General features: G+C 39.4%; 1 protein-coding gene across 4 annotated transcripts in view; it reads right to left on the bottom strand.

The window, feature by feature from the left end:
- The window catches only part of sh3gl2a (SH3 domain containing GRB2 like 2a, endophilin A1), a 40,851-nt gene that overhangs the window by 7,698 nt on the left and 12,432 nt on the right, over positions 1-20,721 (bottom strand). For all 4 annotated transcript variants that reach the window (XM_069168480.1, XM_069168481.1, XM_069168482.1 and 1 more), the window contains exons 2-6: positions 4,437-4,505; positions 3,764-3,836; positions 1,941-2,084; positions 1,439-1,572; positions 1,176-1,334 (exon numbers count right to left, since the gene is read on the bottom strand). In XM_069168480.1, coding sequence (XP_069024581.1) covers positions 1,176-1,334; positions 1,439-1,572; positions 1,941-2,084; positions 3,764-3,836; positions 4,437-4,505 — 579 coding nt within the window. The remainder of the gene's footprint in view (positions 1-1,175; positions 1,335-1,438; positions 1,573-1,940; positions 2,085-3,763; positions 3,837-4,436; positions 4,506-20,721) is intronic.

Genomic DNA, 20,721 nt, shown 5'->3' with positions numbered 1-20,721 from the left:
TGCTTTACTAAGCGTTCTTGATCTAATCAACAGTCAACAATTTATACATTTTTTCATGTGCGTGTCTTGTTTTTATTCAAACTGTAGCGCCGGGTTTGGGTCATGCAATATTTTTTATCTCATAAGAGGGTCATTGTGTCAGATTAGCCCAATGTGGAGTCAGGAATTTTTTGTTGAGAATTTGCCAAGACACGACAGTATGCATGTTGGCCCCTGAACAATCACAGCTTCACGACCTGCTTTATGACGTCACTGGAAAGTTGGCACTAACTAACAGAGCTGTGAATGAATGAATGATACTTGCTGTGTTGTGCAAAGAAAAGCCTAAAAAAGAAAGTAAGGACGACTGTGAACTCGTCCGTTGGTTACACAAAGAAAAAAGAGTGGGTTGTCTGTCCTTTAGCCCAGGGGTCCCCAACCACCGGGCCGTGGAGGATTTGGTACTGGGTCGCACAGAAAGAATAAAAACTTTTATTTATTTATTTTAATTTTATTTACATTAGCCTGCATGGTATTTTATTTTGAAAAATTACCACTTCCACCCATGCCTCTTTCTCGCAGTTGTCTGTTTTTTTTCTAGCAAAAATGAGCAAAAAACAAATGAGTTTCCTAGAAAAGGGGGAAAGACCGAATGATGAGACAACAACAACAAAAAAAAAACAAGACCACCAACAAAAAGAAAACTGCATTTAAAAGAAAATACCAAGAGTCCTACTTAAATTACGGGTTCATCGCAAGAGGTGATTCACATTCTCCAAGCCCGCTCTGTATAATATGTGGCGACCGGTTATCTAATTGTGTTTTGTTTTTGTTGCATTTGGGTGATGTTGCACAATGAATTAAAGTTTTATTTAACTGGCACCACCATGTCAAAAGTCAATTCATTGTGGAAGCAAATAGAAATTTCTGGCACAACTTCACCTCTTGTCAAGGTGCACGGAGAGGGAAAAATAATCTACAGGTCCGAGGTTTTCAGGCTTGACCTCTGAAGAGTCAATTAATTGCCGGGGGTTGCCGGAACTTTTGGGAAAAAGATGCAGTCTCTGGATACACACAGAGTGGAAGGTTTGAGACGACAATAGAAAACTAGAATATTAAGGAGGTAAAAATCCACACCGAGATAGAGCTGCGAAGCAGGGAGAGAAAAGTGAGATCGGGAGACTTGTAATTCTTACATCACTCTCCAACAGGTTGAACATGCTCTGCTCAGCAATCTCCTTGGAGTCGTCGAATTTCTCAAGTGCTTGTTTGATCTCGTCGTCTGTCACTTTGCCCTGACGTTTCTTTTTATAATCAAAGTCCAGACGGCGACCCTCCATTTTCTTCAAGTGATGCTACAAAAGACAACCAAAAAGTAAACATCAACCCTCGCCCTAAAGAAGATGACTATGATTAGGTTTTTTCCACATTGTTGTGTATCAAAGTTGTGCATTCGTACCTGAATCTCCTTCAGATCTTTTTCATGAAGGTTCTGCATTGGATCGATGAAGTTCTGCTTCACCTCCATGTCCAGAGCGTCCTTAACCTCTCCAAGCTCACGCATGGCCTCCCCAGCATCAATCAGAGCAGTGCCTTATAAACATAAAGACACATGAAGAAAACTACAAAACACATGGATAACACACTTGCCAGTGTATGGTGTGGATTTAAAAAAAAAAATAATTTCTGATATTTGATAAGTGTCTTCGACATCAATTTACAATCCACATCAGATTTTGAAGACAGGTACGTCTCTTTATTAACATTTTAACACCTTCACTTGTGATTTAAACAACGAGGCAAATTGCACGGATCTTATCTGAAAAACAGGCTCATACATTTTTGATGAAACTGTTACTGGTTCCTTGGGGGAATAAAATTATGCCAATTTGTTCTTGTGAAGCCTGTAAAAAAGTGCTTGTCAGACTTTCTGTGAGAAGCTTTAATGTGCTGCTGCTCACCAAAGTTAGACTCCTCTCCGAGCTCTCTGCCAAACCTCGTCATGGACTCTCCCAGGATGGCCTCGGTCTGTGTGTAGCCCGGTCCCTTCTCCTGGCCCCGCATGCGTGACATAGAGTTCATCATGCTCATCTTAGCTCTGGTGGCTGTGAAGACAGAGCAATAATTAAACAGCTCCAGGCTAAATGTTTGACTGTTTTAAATGTTCTAGTTAAAGAACACTGAAGGCACCAGAGTAAAATCTAATCAACATGCAGTTGATGTAATTTGATGTTTACAATTAATTTAGGGAATATTTATTTTTGATGTTTATAGTGATTTTCATTGTTTCTTTGCAGACATACAAAAGAGATGACCACTAATTATATAACTTATCAGGCAAAATTCTGCATTAAATCAAACCTTTAAAAGACCAATAAGCATCCAAGATGAGATGTCATGAGTGTGAGATTAACATCACACAGAGGGAACACAAAAGTCAGCATGCATCACCAGAATAAAAAAGAAAATGGCAAAACAAGCCTCAATTTATAGGACAAGAAAAGTATGTAAATTACAATAAACTTAAAGAGATAATAACACTATGTTTATTATTGGAATATCTTCTGATATCATGTGCTCAAAATATGGAAAATATATGTTAAATCACAAAATAATCAAACTGATCTTCGCAGCAGTGGCTGTTGGACGGTGGATTGTTGGTTTTCAGTGTTATATTTCTAACGAAACAACTTGTTTTACTTTCAGAATTTGATCCATTTAGTCTGACAACATTCGGACAGAGTTGAAGAGTCACACAACTGAATTATTGAGTCCCCGTTTAAGTTAGCTTAGGGCTAAGCTCGAAGTTAGCCAGCTAGGGCAGCAGAAGTCTTTGATGGCATGCTTCATCTGACGGTGTGGGACTGTCTCGCCAGAAACATTCAAGACAAATGTGTTCACACAGTGCTGATAAGTCTATCACCACCAGATAAATCTCTCTGTATTTCCCAGTAAATCTGGTAACAGACATTAGTTTGTAAATAAGAGTCCCACGGTATAAGTGACTCATTAGGTCAGGATGATAGTTCAGATTTTGATGAATTCTCCGACTCTTGAAATGTAACAACCATGTGCTGCACCAAACTACAGACAGAGGACGTGACAATGAAGCTAACTGACGCCTACAAAGCAGAGGAGGCCTGTGAATCTTGATTCCTGTTGTTCTGGGTTTTGTACCCTCATGGTTGAAATGCACTTATTGTAAGTCGCTTTGGATAAAAGCGTCAGCTAAATGAAATGTAATGTAATGTAATGAATAGATATCAAAGTGCTCCCAGCTGGCAATTTATGTGGTCTGATATGCCATTAAAAGGCATTTAAAGGGAACTGCAGAAGTCTTGACAAGAACTGGAGGAGCAAGAAAACGTTCAGGTAATGCACAACTGCTGGGCAGAAAGGCAAAACCTGAAATGCGGTATGACTGCAGGGAGCAGCAGGAAGATTTAGATGACACAGGAGTGTTAATGCAGCACTGATCAAAAGCAGACCTCAAACTTCACAATGAAATGCTTCAAGAAACACTGAAGCTTTTGGAGTGGCCCTCACCGTCCCCTGACTTCACATCAGTGAAAATCTGTGGGTTGATCTTAAAGATAATGCACATGCAAGATGGCCTCAGAGCTGAAAGTGATGAACGACTGAAAATTCCTAAATCAAGACTGTTAGCTGTGAAATCTGACAGACAGGGAATTACTGACTTAGTGGGGTTCCCAAACTTTGAACTCTGAGTGAATATGTATATACGAGACATACTGTATAGTGAGTCAGAGATGGTTTATGTTACCTGGGTTTGGCTGCAGATACTCAGTAGTCTTGGTCATGATGTCCAGAACTGCTCGAGCGGTGGTGTCCACCTTCTGTAAATGTTAAACATGTGGAAGAGAACAGACACAGAAGGCACAGGAATACCCAGTAAGAAACAATCCACACTAACAAAAATAGACAATGAATAATCACAGGTTATGGCTCTTTAAAACTTCCATCTAGCAGAGAAAAAAAAAAGCGATAAAAAAGTGTTGCTTTTTCTCAGCAGAACGGTGATGAGAGTGAGAATGAGACTGTGGCCAGAATCACTTTGTGTTCTTGTTTCAGAACAGCTTGGCTGCTCTCAGCCTCACTGGAACTGCTAAACCCACATGATCACACTTACATACAAACGTAATCACACACAAAAACACATGTATTTATCTATGCTCATGTACTGAAAACATAGAAAGTTATCCCGGGTATGGATGTTTGCAGCGCACAGACATACACCAAAAATACATTGAAATAAATACTGTTTTACAAGAAAACGTAAAGAGGAGGAAGAATATCTTGAGAACAAATCACTTAACAATTTTTTTCAAAAAGATATTCAGATTGGGAGGAATTGATTAGCAAAGCAACATTTTCATAATCAAGTCATATAGTAATATTTTGAATTAGTTGTCAATTATCAAGGTAATAAAACGTGCCTTTTCCATTTCAGTGAAGTCCTCATCAAGCTTTGTTCCCTCTGCTCCTCCAACCTTCTCACTCACTTTCTGCAAAACAAACAAACAGAGAAACATTTCATCAGCTCGAAAAATAATGAAAATATGAAATGCTGCAAATGTTAGAGGTCAAAGTCATTTCAGAAAATCTCAATACTGAAATGAAACATTCATTGTGAAAGACCTTTGCAACAAATCAATGATCTGCCAGAGGAACAGCTTACTCAAAAAAACCTACTCATTTCAAGTGTTGCACATTAAAACTCTACAGATACAACATAGAAAAGATTTCTCCTGTAAATATGGCTCCTTTTTCAAATTGTGTTTTAGGGTAAAATGGAGACATTTATATCATAATACTATGAAATTGTTCACGAAAATGAATTATACAGATACTGTTCTTCACTGTTCTCTTTAACAGGGTGGTGCTCCGGTTCTTGTTTTGATAAGGTTCATTTTTAAACTCAAATTTCACAAACATTTATCCTGTAAAGTGAACCTGTCAGTGTAACAAAACCATAGCGTGTGTGTGTTAGCAATTTTCATCTTTGTGATCTTCAATAGAATAAACCTGCAAATAATGTGTTAATAATGGTTACAAAACTTTGGTAATATAAGTCAATCTTTTTAGCTTTAGACCGTTTAGAATGAAGCAACGTCTCCTTCTGACCATCAGTCTGTCACTTTATGTCTTTAAAAAACACTGCTTTCTTCTCAGACTGTTTCATTTCAATTTAAGAGGACAAAAAATGTTAAAAAAAAAAAGTGCTTTGCAAAACAAAAAAACAAACAAATTAGCTTAAAGTGAGAAAAAAACCATTTTGTGTAGCAGATATGTTTTTTTTTTTTTATCATGTTAATTATTTGAGTCTGTCAGCTTCACGTCGGAACCCACTGTGAGTCACTATACAAATGTAAAAAGATGTAAAAAGATTTAAAGAAAGGCAGTGTGTTAGCTTCTGCTCTTTAAATTTCCGTGTCAAGCTCACTGTTCAACAATGCCAAGATCTTCCATCATGCATCATGTTTGACACGGATGCAGCAGCAAAGAGATAAAATAAGTATGGTCGTCCAACAAGCTGCGAGGGTTTGGCCCTGACAGCTCCAGACATGGCACAGGTCCACGTGCACGGACATAAACGCCCAAATAACTGCCGTCCCCTCTCTGTTCGCTGATAAGGTTAGCAGCTCTGTTGCCATCCAGTTCCAGTGTGTGATATAACCAGACACCTTGAGGGGGCAGCAATCTGACACAACGAGGCCAAACACTGCCCTCAGAGGAAGGACTGAGGGAGGGAGAAAAAGGCTTTCAGGGAACGTCACAACGTGTGACTAACAAAAGCATGAACGCTAAGGTCAGCGCACAAAATCTTTCCTCGAGTAAAAAAGTTGCACTGTGGATGCACTTCTTGGACACAAAGGATGAATCTTACATTGATGGAATTATCTTCTCCGTTTTTTTTATAAATCATTGTGAAATCCTTCCAGCAGGAAATACTTAAAATGAGTAGAAGTGAGAGATACATTTCTAGTAGTAAAACCAAAGAGGGGTGATCTATGACAGGAAGAGCAGGGAGGTTTATAAGACTAAGCCTGTGACAAGAGTTTTGCAGTGGAAGACTTTCTGAGGATTGGTGGTCTGAGTCATCTCAGCAAAGTCTCTTCAGATCCGACTCGTGAAACAGCTCAATATCCTGACAGCGATGCAAAACACACACAGACACATACATGCACATATCGTACAAGCTCGCAGCAAGCAACATTTCCTGTCATCAGTTTCACCTGGGCATCATTCACAATGTCTTCAAATCCTCCTACAGCTCATTGCCATGGAGACAGGTACCTGCCCATGCCTGGCTTATCAGGTGCCTATGTAACTTCTTGATATTTCCTTTTCTCTCTGCATCACATCCTTTACTGTGTCAGACCTGATGATCAAGAGGGGATACAAGCTTAATGATGGCAGCACAAGGCGAGAGGGGAACTGAGCCGGTAAGATGGAGGTATAATGTACAGCAGAATGTATACGTGTCACAGGGTCCATGTACTATATGTGCCGATGAGCCGCAGCTGTAGAGACACTTCTGGTGTTCGAACAGGCCATCTAATTCTATAGTGAACTATATTACACCTGGGATATCATATGAATGCAGCTGCATGCGATTGTTGCCGGGTTTAGATGTACAAATGACGTTAATGGACAAAACAGACAAAAAAAGGCCATGTTTTATACAGAAACTAGTATTTCAAAAAAGAGGCCCCCTCCACACACTGACGTTAATGAGTCATCTGAGCTGACAAAGAGAAGAATAACATCAAAGAGAGAATTTGAGTGACTATTTGTGTTTTGAATTTTAATCTTGTCAGTGTGTAGGCTCATGATGTTAGAGTGTAACGGCTGTGCAGAATGATACAGTCACTGTTCTGGTGCTTCTGCAGCATAATCATTCTTTCTCTACAGAGAGAATTGGTCTGAAATTCTGAACCATGATGAGGATTAACGTTAAAGACCACGCTGGGTTGAACATGTGAAAGAAAAGCTTTAAAATGACTGGAATTTTAGTCAACAGAACACGTGTTTTGTTTAGATTTCCATCTTACATTTAAAGGCCATTCACAGAAGAACCACTCAATATTCAATAACTGTATGAAGTCAATTGAGATTTGGGAGACCAACTGTGACATCACCCGTTGGTTTGTGAACTGCCGTACTGAAGCCTCGAGTTTTGTTTTTGGGCCGTAGCCATTTTGCTATTTTAGAGCCAGGAGTGACCATATTTGGACAAACTGTTGAGGAGCGAGTGGTGGATCTGACTCTAACTGGTTGGGAGCCCGAGGACACTAAGTCCCCCTCACCGATAGCAGAAACCTGACTGCACCACAGGCGTGTCAATCAAACAGACACGCCCCAAACATGACGCTTTTGGAGGCCTAATATCTAATAAACAATGGAAATATTTTCAGATGAACCTCCAGAAAACTAATAAGAAAGACTGACTTTATCAGATGACACCATAAAAATGTATTGACTTTGTATTTCATGATAAGTTTAATCGGAGTCTAAGGAGCCAGATCCTTTTTGGAGCCAACCTCTAGTGGCCCTTGGTGGTATTGCACTTAATGGCACTTCTGCACTGGCCTCACTTTTCAGACCCAGACCTTATGTCCACTTTTATCATACAGTCTATGGAGTTGTTTTGAATGTCGCACGACTGATATTGTCACAAAACATTGCAAATTGTGTGTCGGTTTCCAGAATTTGTGTGACACTGCTTTCTATGTTCCTTTATGGCAACTTTGACTTGATGCAAAGCAGCAGCTGCAGCAGCAGCAGACAGTAAATATAATGTGCCCCATAGTACTGCAAATCGGTCAATCACATATTTAGACTTTAATTCACAAAAAAGGTTACACCAAAGCTTAACCTCATCCTGCAGTCACTCTTCTGATTTTACAAACCTCTATTCTATGCTTAATACCTTATGTAAACTTATGTAACTATCAGAGAACCACAGTGAACGGCTTACATTGAAGAAAACACTTGTTCCCCTGAGTGTATAGATTACTTAATTTTTTCAATATTCATTTCATTTATTCAGGATGACTTTTTTTTTTTTTGTAAATGTAGTAAATGTTCAAAGAGTTTTTTTTTAATTCATTCAAATGGTCTTTAATACAGCGATTAAATCAGAAAGGAATTAAAGTAGTGGTTTACTCATCTGATCCCTGATGCAGGAGCACTGGATGTTGACTTGGGTGGTTGCAAACTAAATTCACCTCTCACAGTATTCAGAGCTCTTATTCCAGCTTCATCTCATTTGGTTATGGGACACACATAGGCTCATACACAGTTATTTATTTGGCTTAGAGATTGAGGGACGCTGGGGATTCACAGTCAGTAGAGGTAAGTTATTTCTTTAGCTAAATGGAGGAATAACAACTCAGTCAGGCTGCGTCTGTGGGGACCTGCATGCAGCCTTCCAGGGGAAGAGTAACTGAACGAATAAAAATGAGCAGTTGGTAGCTGCTTTGAGTAAGTGCAACAGTACTGCTGTGCATGCTGCCGCCCACGGCTGCTGTCAATGCACGTTCAAACCCCAGACAGTTGCAGCGCGAGTTGCTATTGTACAAGCTGAGGAGACAGCAAATTAGTATGGAAGGAGATGCGTCCTGATGCCCTCACATTAAACGACTATATATGGCATGTCCCAGCCGATAACCACGGGAGTGGTGATTGATCCTGCTATACTTACTAGACCCAATGCAAATGTGACATAAGCAAACGATCTCATCGAATAGCCAGGAAACCAGCGATCTAAATCCTCCTTTGGGGAATCAGCAATGTCACTGTGCTTTCACACAACTGATCTCTAATCTGTCTCTCATTCAACAACCAACATCACCCTTTTCTCTCTCTACCCATCACTCTCTCAGGCCTCCCACTCCTCTTTCTCAGTGTCCCTGAAGGGGAAAGACACGACAAGGTGAACTGAGCAGCAGTGGCGGCAGTGTGAAGCGAAACTTAAACAGATCAGTGAAATGCGCAGTTGGCTGCTGGGAAACGACAGTAGTGACGTAGATGATATGTAACCTGTGACGTCACAGCTTGCAGCGTCACACACTCATCGTGATGAAGACTGTCGTGAGCGGTGCTGATGCATGCGAGTGCAGTGCTCACAAAGCTGCTTCGTGATTCCTCCAAACGGAGAGCCAATGCAGAGATCCAGTTTCACTGCATGGGGCACATTATTTCAGACGTAAAAAGCTTTGAATGATTATTTGAAGCTGATATGTTTTCGTCCAAAAAAAAAAATCGATTCCATTGTTAAAAGCTTAAATGTATTTTTCTATCTAATAATTGAAAAGAATCTATAAATATGCAAACAATGTTCATTCTTTAACTATGGGACACAAGATGGGAACTGTAAAGTCAGTTCTTAGCTTCACGAATTTAAATTTTCACATCATGCTAGTGTAACGTTTATATTGGACCATGATTGGCTTCCAAACTAGTTGTGATGTCACAAAACCCTGCCCGGCATATACACGTTCAACTGAGATTTTAAGGTGAGTACGGAGACACTTTACTCCCTCTGTAGGTGACGGTAGAAATAAACTTCATTTTACACAGCGATCAAACATAAAAGTAAAATATGAATTCAGGAAAACATGTTACTGAATAAAGAGGGAGTTACACAATATTGACTTTAATCAATCAATCAATCAATCAATCAATCAATCAAAGATCTCAAATTCAGTCAAGTGTAATACAAAACAACAAGATGAACCAAACGAGTGTATCAAGAAATGAGGCTACAATCATTCTAGTAGCTCTGCAAGCAACCTGGCATCACGCCAAAACGTGTACTATACTCGCCAGTCCACTAGATGGTTTTGCGTCATGGTTTTGCCATGCCCTGGTGTGATTAGGGTTAGGGACAACAACTTCTTGGGAAGATTTAGGAAAACATTTCTTTAAAGAAATGCGCAGCACTTTCTTGTGACCTGGAACCCTGGTATCCTGGGTGAGAGTCTGGTGTTTTATTCATCCTTTTGTTCTTTGTGAAATGGCCTTCTTCACACTTGTTTACTTTTAACGCCATGGCGAGGCCAACCGTCACAGTGACATGGTGTCCTCTAGTGGACTGGCGGGTGTATTACATCCGTTGGTGTAATTTGTTCTGCTGCGAGACTGTAGTTTGTTAGTGTCAACATGCTAACAAGATCACAATGACAATGCTAAAAGGGCTAATGTTTAGCGGGCATTATTCTTGTATTTTCACCATCTGTGAATGATCAGCTGTATCGGCTTTGAAGGTTGGTCATAAACCAAAGTATTGAAAGATTAAATTTTGACCTTATTTTGATGCAAAAAGTGATGAAAGGGGAACTTTCAGCATGACAGTTGTTGGGATGTCCCCGTCAAGGTCGTGCTGGAGCAAAAGTCAGGGATTCATCCTCTGGGGACCTTCAATGTTCGTACAACACTTTAGGACAATTATATCCCATAATTGTTGAAGTATTTTAGTCTAGACTGAATCGGTGGATCGACCAACCATCACAAACATTAAACATACAAAACAAGACTAACTGCTAAAATAAAAATGCTGACATCCAGAAAACCTTCAGGTCTGGTTCACACAAGTTGTTTGATCCTCACTCAATTAGTTTTTTTCTCCGACTGCCACCCATGTAAACCAAATCAGACCAGATTAAATATGCTAAATGAAAATAGCCCAGAGATCTTGCCAAAGGCTAGAGGGTATCCTTCCTCCCTGTCCGCCAAATCTCTTGCGTCATCACTCAGTAAAGTGTGTCCTGACAGCTCACTCTTTTAAGAGTTCAGAGCTCTTGGAGCCTCAGGTGACATCGACAAGGTGTAATAAACTGGAAACGCAGCATAATATAACAGGCCAATTTACTGTGTGTTTACTGTTGAGAAAGATTCAACTCAAGTCGGGGATTTTACTACGATGAAGTTCATACTGTTCTAAATGAAAAAAAAATCATCTATCTCTTCTTCGTATTTATTGGTGTTTACCTGTTTTACAGTATTTTCAGTTATTGTTAACATGTATTGTTTTAACAGCTACAGTGTTACATTTTTTTGGTTTGTTTTACCGACGTGTCAAATGTCTGTTTTTGCTGTTCTGGAAGACCAGTATCAAATGAAGGATAACAAAGACTGAACTGAGCAATGTACTAAACGATGGCTGATTAGTAAAAAAAAACAACAACAAAAAAAACGTGCATACATTGTGACAGGTCTTGTTGGTTAATGCTATAAATTAAATCAAAGTAATTTTTTAATTTACAGTATTCATTTAAAATTTAAAAGGGGTTATAATTGCTGTTACCAGAGGAATGGCGTCAGAAAGGAAGGGATTTGTTGGACAAATGGACAATTACAACATTTATCATCTATAGTTAAAGATTTTTTTAAAGCTTCTTCAATTTGAGAAAAGACTTGGCAACATTTTGGGAAATATACTTCTTTACTTTCTTACAGAGAGGATTATTACCACTCTATCAATCTTCTTAACTCACCAAGAAACCAAATAAGTATATTTACGCAAATGTCTACCTATTACTTAAAAAAAAAAAAATTAATAATAATTAAAAAAAAAAAAAATATATATGTATATAGTTTTACTAAAAAATGTTACAATAATCTGAAGAACAACTTCCTTCAGAGTTTAGAGGTTTCATCCAACACACTGATAAATTGGGTCAGCTTGCTTGGCCTGCTACCACCACGACCCGACCCCAGATAAGCGGAAGATGATGGATGGATGCACTGACAAATGTTGTTATTTCTCCCACTGTCCCATTGCCCGTTATTTGTTCCAACTCTATTATATTCAATGAGGGGAAAGCCCATCACTATTTCCTTTTCAATGCAGAGAGCTGCCCACACAGATAGACAAAAACACTCTTGGCAATTTAACAGCAGGTTTTACACCTGTGTAAGACACGCTTAGCTGATACTATTAAAAGGCTGACAAGAAAACCTACCTGAGACACTCTGACACACAAAGCATCTGTTGTCGCTTTTAAACCGGAGTCTGAGATTAGATAACGCTGCTCACTGCAGAACACGCTGTGATCAATACCACCACATCATATCTGCACCTGCACACACAGGTCTGAGGTTATGATGTGGCCTCATTATCTCATATTTCTGCACCGGTTTCTGTGTTTTGAAAACGACAAGTAAGGCTTAATACTTTGGTGGACCTTGAAATATTACTTTAAACACTTTTTCTTTTATGTTCTGCTTTTGTTTTATCTGCTACATTCCCTCTAGTATGCTACGTATAGAGTGAGGGGGAAAAAAAAAGACTATATTTGTGTTGTCTGCATGAAAGAATATCACCTCTGTGTATTTTGTAAAAACCCACTGAAGGATGTGGTTTGTTCATTGAATTTCAAAAAAATGATCTCGGTGTATCTACAAACACAAGAACTTGTTTTAAATGACAAAGCACTGATTGAAGTCATGTATGCACAAACTGGTTAAGGCTGCTGAACTTGTACTCACTCATTTTGTTAGACTTGGAAATGTAGCAGATAATTGCTTTGAGTTTTATGCTCACAGTCACACTGTTAATGCTGATATTAAACAGGTGTAATGTTTGCCATGATTCCCATGTTAGGTTAGCATGTCAGTATGCTAACATGAGCACCAAACTAACCTTCTTATTCGTGTCTGGCGGTCAACCTGAAAATAATCCCATTATTAGTTACTAGGCCTAAAATAGCTGCATATTTGGTGGCATGTCAGTTTGATTGACAGGTCTGTGGTGCAGTCAGGTTCCATCTATAGGTGGGCGTGGCTTAATGTCCTCTGAGATCGATTCAGATGACCCGCTCGATCCTCCCCGGCTTGTCCAAATATGGTCATTCTGGCTCCAAAATAGCAAGATGGCGGCAGACAAAAAAAAAACACTAACTTGAGTTTTCAGAACGACAGTTCACGAACCAAAGGGTGACATCATGGTTGATTGCCACTCGGTTCAACCTGAGTGGTGCCTGAATGTCTGCACACATTCTCACAGCAGTTCATTTCATATATGTTGAGTTATTTCAGTCTGGACTAACAGACCGACTCTCAATCACATCTCAAGAGCCGTGCCACTAAAAGCACCTACAATATAATAAAAGGTATTTTACAAAACAGAATAAAGACTACAGGAATTTAATTTACACTGTTAATAATATTTCTATGTCTATGATGTATGCAGAGGTGAATCACCTGCTGTTGTAATTATGTAATCCATGTGTTTTTAAAAAAAATCTTTTAACATCTTTTCATCTATCCTCATCTTCCTCCTAGCCTAGACAGTATATTATGCATTAAAAACTGCACTGTTAGCATGAGCATGAGTCACATGGCGCCCAATGTGAGGTGCACAAGGAGTGTACTGCTGCTGCCACTGCTGCTGCTACTCCCCTCCCCTCCCCTCCTCCTTTCCTGCTCACTAGTCTAATCCCAGCCGGGCACACGGAGGCCCCTGCTTTAAATACGCCCTGGGTGGAAAAGGGAGATTAAAAATGACAAGAGTGATTAGTGAGGCTATTAGGAGGACAGCCGCTGCTGCTGGACAACAACAGGAGGATCTGACTCTTCTTGACAGCATTTAAAACATCCCTCCCTTCCTGCTCCACATACCTGTTCCCTAGCTGACCTTTTCTCTCCTCTGTGTGGACATGTCACAGTGCAACACACACTCTCGTCACATTTGTCCCTCTCATTTAAGATGTCCTGGTGTGTTTTCACCTTTTTTTTTTTGTGGTCTTTATAATGCTGATTTTTCACCAATAAAAGGACTATAAAGGAGGACAAAGACATACAGAGAGGAATTGGACAATGAACTACCAAGTCTTGAAAAGTTAAAACAATTGCATAACCATGCCCAGAAGAGTTTTGTCTCGTGACCTTTTTTTTTTTTTCGTTTTACAGATTGTCTCTCTGCCTCTCTGTTGTTATTGTCACATTTCCCGAGGACTGTGACTCAACAATATGTCTGACTGCATTCACCTTAACTAACAAACATACTGCCATGGTTAAACCTTGACTTCAGCTGAGCAGGATTCCTAAGGATATAACACCAGGAAGTGCAAACAGTGAGTACTTATCAGCACCTTATAAGCACACCTATAATTGTCCTGGCTGTCCTGATAGACCTGTGCTCCCAGGGAATCAAGCAAAATCCCTTTCTTATTTTTAAACGGTGGAGTTCAGAGCCAACATGGAGGTTTGGTGATTCTTGATCTACCTACAGCTGTTTGAGGACGATAGTAATCCCGCAGATCCTCGAAGCCTGGGGCGACATTAGCAGGGAGAATGTTCAGCAGTGCTGCTGGTTGTGATGTTTGAAAAAAAACAAAAAAACGTCTCACACGACCTAACAGAATAGAAAAGTGAATTTAAATTAGCAGCTCAGTTTAGTCCTATCTCATCAAAACCTGCAGATAGGCAACGAGCACAGATTGATTGGACAAAACACCCAGACGGGACGGGGTGCCAGCTGTTCCTCTGTTCAAACTCATGCCAGCATCGGTCCACTGGTTGGCCATGTTGCTTCACTAACCTCTATCCTCTCTTGAATGTGTGGCCTATGGCTATTATAATCTGATTTGTAAGCCTTTACATGGCTCTTATGTAACAGCAGGGATGAGTCTGTAGCTGGGGCGATGTGTGTGCACACTCCCATCCCTCCATGTAGTGCTCGGTAAATGGGGGAAGGGGGGGACCAGCTGGCACTGTGTGTGTGTGTGTGTGTGTGTGTGTGTGTGTGTGTGTGTGTGTGTGTGTGTGTGTGTGTGTGTGTGTGTGTGTGCGTGTGTGTGAGAGAGAGAGATAGAGAGAGAGAGGAAAGCATGCCAGCAGCTTGGGAGCATTGGGATACGTGATGATGGTGATGAGACAAAGATGGAGGACTGCACACGCGACATGACGAGCTCTTGCTGTGTCACCCGGTTGGACTGAGTGTGTGTTTACTGTAAGACTGCTTCTATCATAAAGTGTGCAGGGCTCAGTATTCACACTCTCAGTATTCCTCCTGCCAGACCACCTATAGTTCAGCCCATGAATCTAGAAAGGTGTGAAACACTCAATTCCCTCCTACAATCATATTCTAACTACTCACGTCTCTTCTTGTTTGTGTGTTAATCTCACCTGTTTACTGAGGTCTATTTTTTGTTTCTGTCTTTACCACCAATTGTCCTTTCATCTGCACTTCTTAAGTCTGCTCTACATTACATTTTTGTTTACTTTAAGTACACATTGGGTATAGGCAAATACAATTATTCAGTGCTTATATAATGTATATAATATTATATAATTATATAATCTAAGGTTATATAATGGGGGTTGTCCTAACTGCAATTTAAATGTGCAGTAAAATGTTTCTTCCATGAATATTTTATATACTATTGCAGTGACAGTATGATTCCCTGGCTTGTGTTATTGCTCTGTAGAATTAGGTGACCGTGAATGTGTGTAACTGCGGCGGCGTGACCTAACTCCGCCCCTACCGCTGCACAGAGCACCAGTTGCCTGATGACAGCATATTTTGTTTTCATTAAATATCAATTTAACACTGATTGAAAATCTCTTTCTGGGTTAATTAAAGTTTTTTAAATTCTCAGCTTGCTATGGTGATGTATGAATGTATTGCTGGGTGTGTCAGTACACTGTGATGTCACCGTTGAGTGTCGTTACTGACGTAAAACTTTCAACACTGTTAAAGTAATAATCTACAGCTGAGCCCCCCCCCCCCCTCCCGCCTCACCGCAGAGATTTATATAAAATATAAATCGGATTTATAGAGTTCATGTTGAAACTGGGCTTTAAGAGTTCAGTATTCTTCAGCAGAAATAGATTCAGAAACTCCCTCTCCCAACACCTTCTCAGTGTCAGATTTGAGGATTGAGTGACCGACCATTTCTGTAACCAAAACCAGCAATCAGACATTTCAACGCCCTGACTGACCAGCTGTGGAGGTGAGATAGACACATGGTTTGAACTTCTCTCTTAAGCTCTTTTGTAGTAGGCGTATGATTGTTCTCGGCACCTTTTGTGTTTAAAACTGAGTGCAACCTGACTTCCAGCAAAGATTCTGTCTGGACAAAGTGCAAAAATATGATTCACTGCTTCTCTACTGTGTCTGTAATGGCCAGCTTTTACTGAGCAATAATAAAAACCTTTGACTTCCAACATTGTCGGTTTATATGTCTTACAAACTTGTCGTGATCGAGTGTAAACCATAATTTTATTTTATTTTCTCCAATCAACATAATGTTCAGTTTAAAAACATGACTGGCTCAAGACAAAATATCAAATTTTCCTTAATAACCAGGAAACGGAGAAAAACACAGCCCTGAAATAATCATTTTATAAATTATACTCTATCCACACACATGCACGCACGCACACACACAGAGAAGAAATGGGAAATGTAGAGGCATACAACAACACACTTGCGTTTCTCCATACTCGGGTTCTACTCTGTAATTTCCATTTCAAACGCGAGTGTGTCTCTCAGAAGATATAATGATGGAGCTTTGAGGTCTGCTCAGGACTTTTTCCAGTACATAACTGAACAGGAAAACATCTCCTACGTGTACAGTGGATTCATAGTAATATCATTTTTATGTCAGTGGTGTGGGTTGAATCTGCATGGGTGTAATGATGGTACTGTCCAGGATAATGAACACTGAAAATCAGTATTGATGACAGTTATTAGAGCTCAGTTTCACACCGCTGCCTGCTGCGTGTGTGTACCTTGTATCTGCAATCCACAGATTCACGACCACATCATTTATCCAAAAGATTGTTGCTACCTATCAGCATGAAGTTCTGTACGACTGTCAGTTTATCAGGCATGAAGAACTAACATAGCCCCATCTTTAATCAATGCTATTTTTGTCAGTTTTACAATAAAGGGATCCTTAAATTATCTTGTCAATTAGGAAAACCATCAGATTAATAATACGAAGTGCAATCAAAAACTTCAGAGACTGCTCCTGTTGCCCACAAACGGAGCGCAGCACTGTGATGTGCTCGGAGCAGGGGGAAGATTTATCCTCTGTGAGTAAGAATTACAAGTTACGTCGCTTCATCATCATCATCAGCGTTTGAGTTACATACGTTTTTGTGAACGCTGGTACGTGCAGCTACAACAACAAGTCACAGGGAGCAAAAAATTTGGCGGGTAGCATGGAGGGTGAGCACTAATTGTGTAGTTGTGGGTGAGAAACTGTTTTCAGTGCGCTGTGAGCGGGCATGATGTGCTGTCGGAGAACCGAAGTTTCATTGCTCCACGGGTCAGGTAGTTTGCACTGAATGTTTTCCCTCAGATGCTCACAATAGAACCCAGTGCTGACAGTCTGACCCTGGGGAATGAATTCACAGTGCACGGCCCTGTCAATGTCAAAGAAGACCCGCCCGGTTTACTCCTGACCTTACGTGTCTTCTATGCTCTTGGACAGTGATTTTTCATCTCTCTGAAATGAAAATGCCACTCAAAACATCTCGCCCAGCTCAATACTTCATTTTTGAAGACTTTCTGGATGATTGCTGCCAATTTCCTGAGTTTGAGCTGGTCACATAGTAATGCTTTGTATGTGATCCAGTGGGCTTGGTCAGATGTTTTAATTTTGGGTAAAATGACACAGAGGCCATTTTGTAAATCTGCTGCTTTCTTATGGTGTAGGAAGCCCTGGTGCTGGTTTTCTGTCCCTTCAGTCTCAGGGGAAAAACACTGATGCAGGTTTAGGAACGATGCCTGCATGTGTTTTACGAGCAGGAAAGACCCTCGCTGGTTCGTCCTTCAGAGGAGGCCTTTGACCTTTTGCACAAATCGCTCTCACTCCTACTCACACACAATGGTGGAGTTGTTCCTGACTTGAAATAAAAACTAAGACAAATCCTCACTTAAGACCCAAATGTTGCTGCACCCCATCAGTCCTTGTCGAAAATTTTCCTCCCACACAGCCCATGACCATTAATCAATAATGAGGCCCAATGAAAAGATGTTAAACTCACTGAACTATACACTGTGACTGATGGAATAACAATCCTCAGTAGCTCCCTGTTACTCTTTAACTAAAGAAGCAAAGCTACAGTAAATAATTTCACACAGAAATCTTAACTCAAGGCCCACTTAACACATGTTTCTGTAGCTTTCAACTGCATCTCAAGACCCTCACTAACTTGAAATCATCAACATGCAAGAAGGCCGTCGCAGGTTGTTGAAAGCTTTGGAAAAAGCAAGTGAATTCACTTTGAGTTAAGGTTATGTTGTTAAACTAAGAATAATCAAAATGTTTATGATTAAAACTAAGCCAGTTAAGTGAGACTCAGATAATAATACACTCTTTGTTGTGGTTATTCTGGTTTTATGGAAGGATACAAGTGGTAGAAATAGACAAAAATATTTAAAGGGACAGAGGAAAAGACATGAAGGACAAGCCTCTGCAGATATATGGAAAGAGAAGGGAGGAAGAGTTCAGACAAAGAGAAAGAAAGAAAATTAATACATGGAGAGCAAAATATATATAAATGAAAACTAAAAAAAATACTTTATACTGTACAGTATGATGTTTGTTTTATTATTAAACTGAAATTATTGGTCAGCTAATAAGTCGACAGAAAACTTATTATCAACAGCCTTGATAAGGGCTGAACCAGCCCTGGAAACCTGACACTTACTGACTGAGTGATAAAGCGATGCCATTGGTTAACTGAACGCTGAATGACTAAAATTTCAAATTAAAGGCCTTCATTTCAAATTAAAAGCCCTATAGCGTCACAAACATGTCCAGATACATACAAGGTTTGTATTGTAAGAAAACAAAAGTCAAAAATTTCCCCAACAAACCTTCTTAACGGTTGAATCTGACAGTAAACTGAACACAGTATGTTCAGCTTTCGGACAGATGGTTGAACAAAACAAGCAATTTAAAGACACCAACATGGGCTTTTGGGACTTAATTATAGCACCATAGTATTTCAATTTAAGAAAATCCAAAATTAAAACTACATACAGTGCACGCATAATGCCTTTGTTGTTTTTTAAATCTATAGTTACCTAAATGTAAAGTTAGAACATTGCAGTACAACAGAAAACTCAACAGAGTAAAGTACAGATGTGGGTTTGACAGGGACTGACAGTCATGAGGACATGTTATAAAAAAGAGAAGGTAAGAAAAGAGGTGAGTGACAAAAGATCTAGAGCAACAGCAGGACAACAAAAAAGATAAGTGGAAGGGACAGTATGTCAGAGTGTATATGCTGCAACAGGGGGCCTGCAGAAAAACTGTTTTCACCATTACTGAAAACAAGGCACTGCTGTTATCTACCAGGAGAGAAGAGACTGTGTCTGCAGTCTGTGAGAGCACACAACAGTCTTTCATACAGCACACTTGAACAAATGGTGCCCACAATGAAAGCCGATTCATTGCCATTGTTGATGAAGATAAATGTATTTTCCTTCAGAACTTCAAGCTAAATTCAACTATTATTCGGCACACTAATGGATCCTGGAAAAAACAAGCAGCAAATACACATTTACTCTAAAATCAATAAAACAGCCTCCTCGCTCTGCAAATAATACTGCAACTTTCAATCACTCTGCACAAACCTCTCACAAAATAAACAATAATATAAATAGAGCCAGTATATAGCTGGCATGACTCAATAGAAGATGAGATAATTGAAAAGCCTCGGCATGCTGACTTCCTGTATATCTGATATTGACTATGTGCTATTCAACGCTGGTCTGGTTTGATTAGATTTCCTGACCATAAAGAAGGTCATGACAGGAGGGGACAAACACCCTTGAAATTTAATGACACCTAGAATATTAAGGGATACTGCTGAAAATGTATTTTCATAAAAAGACATGCAGATGACTGAGGTACATAAATTCTAACAAATATGGTAATACATATATTATTATTATTATAATAATATTCAAATATTTCAGGGTAAAATGTTAAATTGGCTAACAGAACATCAATCTGCAGCTATTTTTTATTATAATCATTTATCTTTATTTCAGTAATCTTTCAAGCAGAAATGTGAGGTTTAAGCTTCACTTTTTCATATATGATAGAACACTGAATATCTTTGGGTTTGGGGTTGTTATTTAGTCATTGTTTGACATTTTACATGCAATTAGTTGAGAAAATAATCTTCCAAATCATCAATATTTTAAATCACCCTTATTCACAACCCTGTAAAAAAATCAGCAGTGAAATAAACCTAAATAGAAGTACAAAAAAAAATATCTACAAACCCAGCTGGTAAATTCAAAAGTAAAGAAAGGGATCAATCAATCAATAATAATAATGATAATAATAATAATAATAATAATAACTTTATTTCTATAGCGCGTTTCAAAAACAAGTTACAAAGCGCTTTACATTTAAAACACAAAATCCAACAGCATAAAATATAATGATAAAATACAACAGAAGTAAAACAGACAAAAAGCAGACAGTCAATCAATAAAATAAAATGTAGTCAAAAAGTCGAGTCTAAAATAGTGCGTTTTTAAGAGTGACTTAAAAGAAAACAGTGTGTTAGCATCCCTGATCACCTCTGGCAGGTCGTTCCATAACTTAGGGGCCTGAACAGAAAACGCCTTTAGTTTTGTGTTTAGTTCAGCGTATGGTCAGGAACGACCTACCAGAGGATCTCAGGTTGCATGTAGGTTCGTAGGGGGACAGGAGGTCTGCTATATATTCAGGCGACAGC

The sequence above is a fragment of the Embiotoca jacksoni genome, unplaced genomic scaffold (genome assembly GCF_022577435.1).
Source record: "Embiotoca jacksoni isolate LCO1_2020_lvr unplaced genomic scaffold, fEmbJac1.0.p SCAF_4, whole genome shotgun sequence".
In the NCBI taxonomy this organism is placed as follows: Eukaryota; Metazoa; Chordata; class Actinopteri; family Embiotocidae; genus Embiotoca; species Embiotoca jacksoni.
Note: the sequence above shows the minus strand (reverse complement) of the source record. Positions and strands in the feature narration are given on the sequence as shown.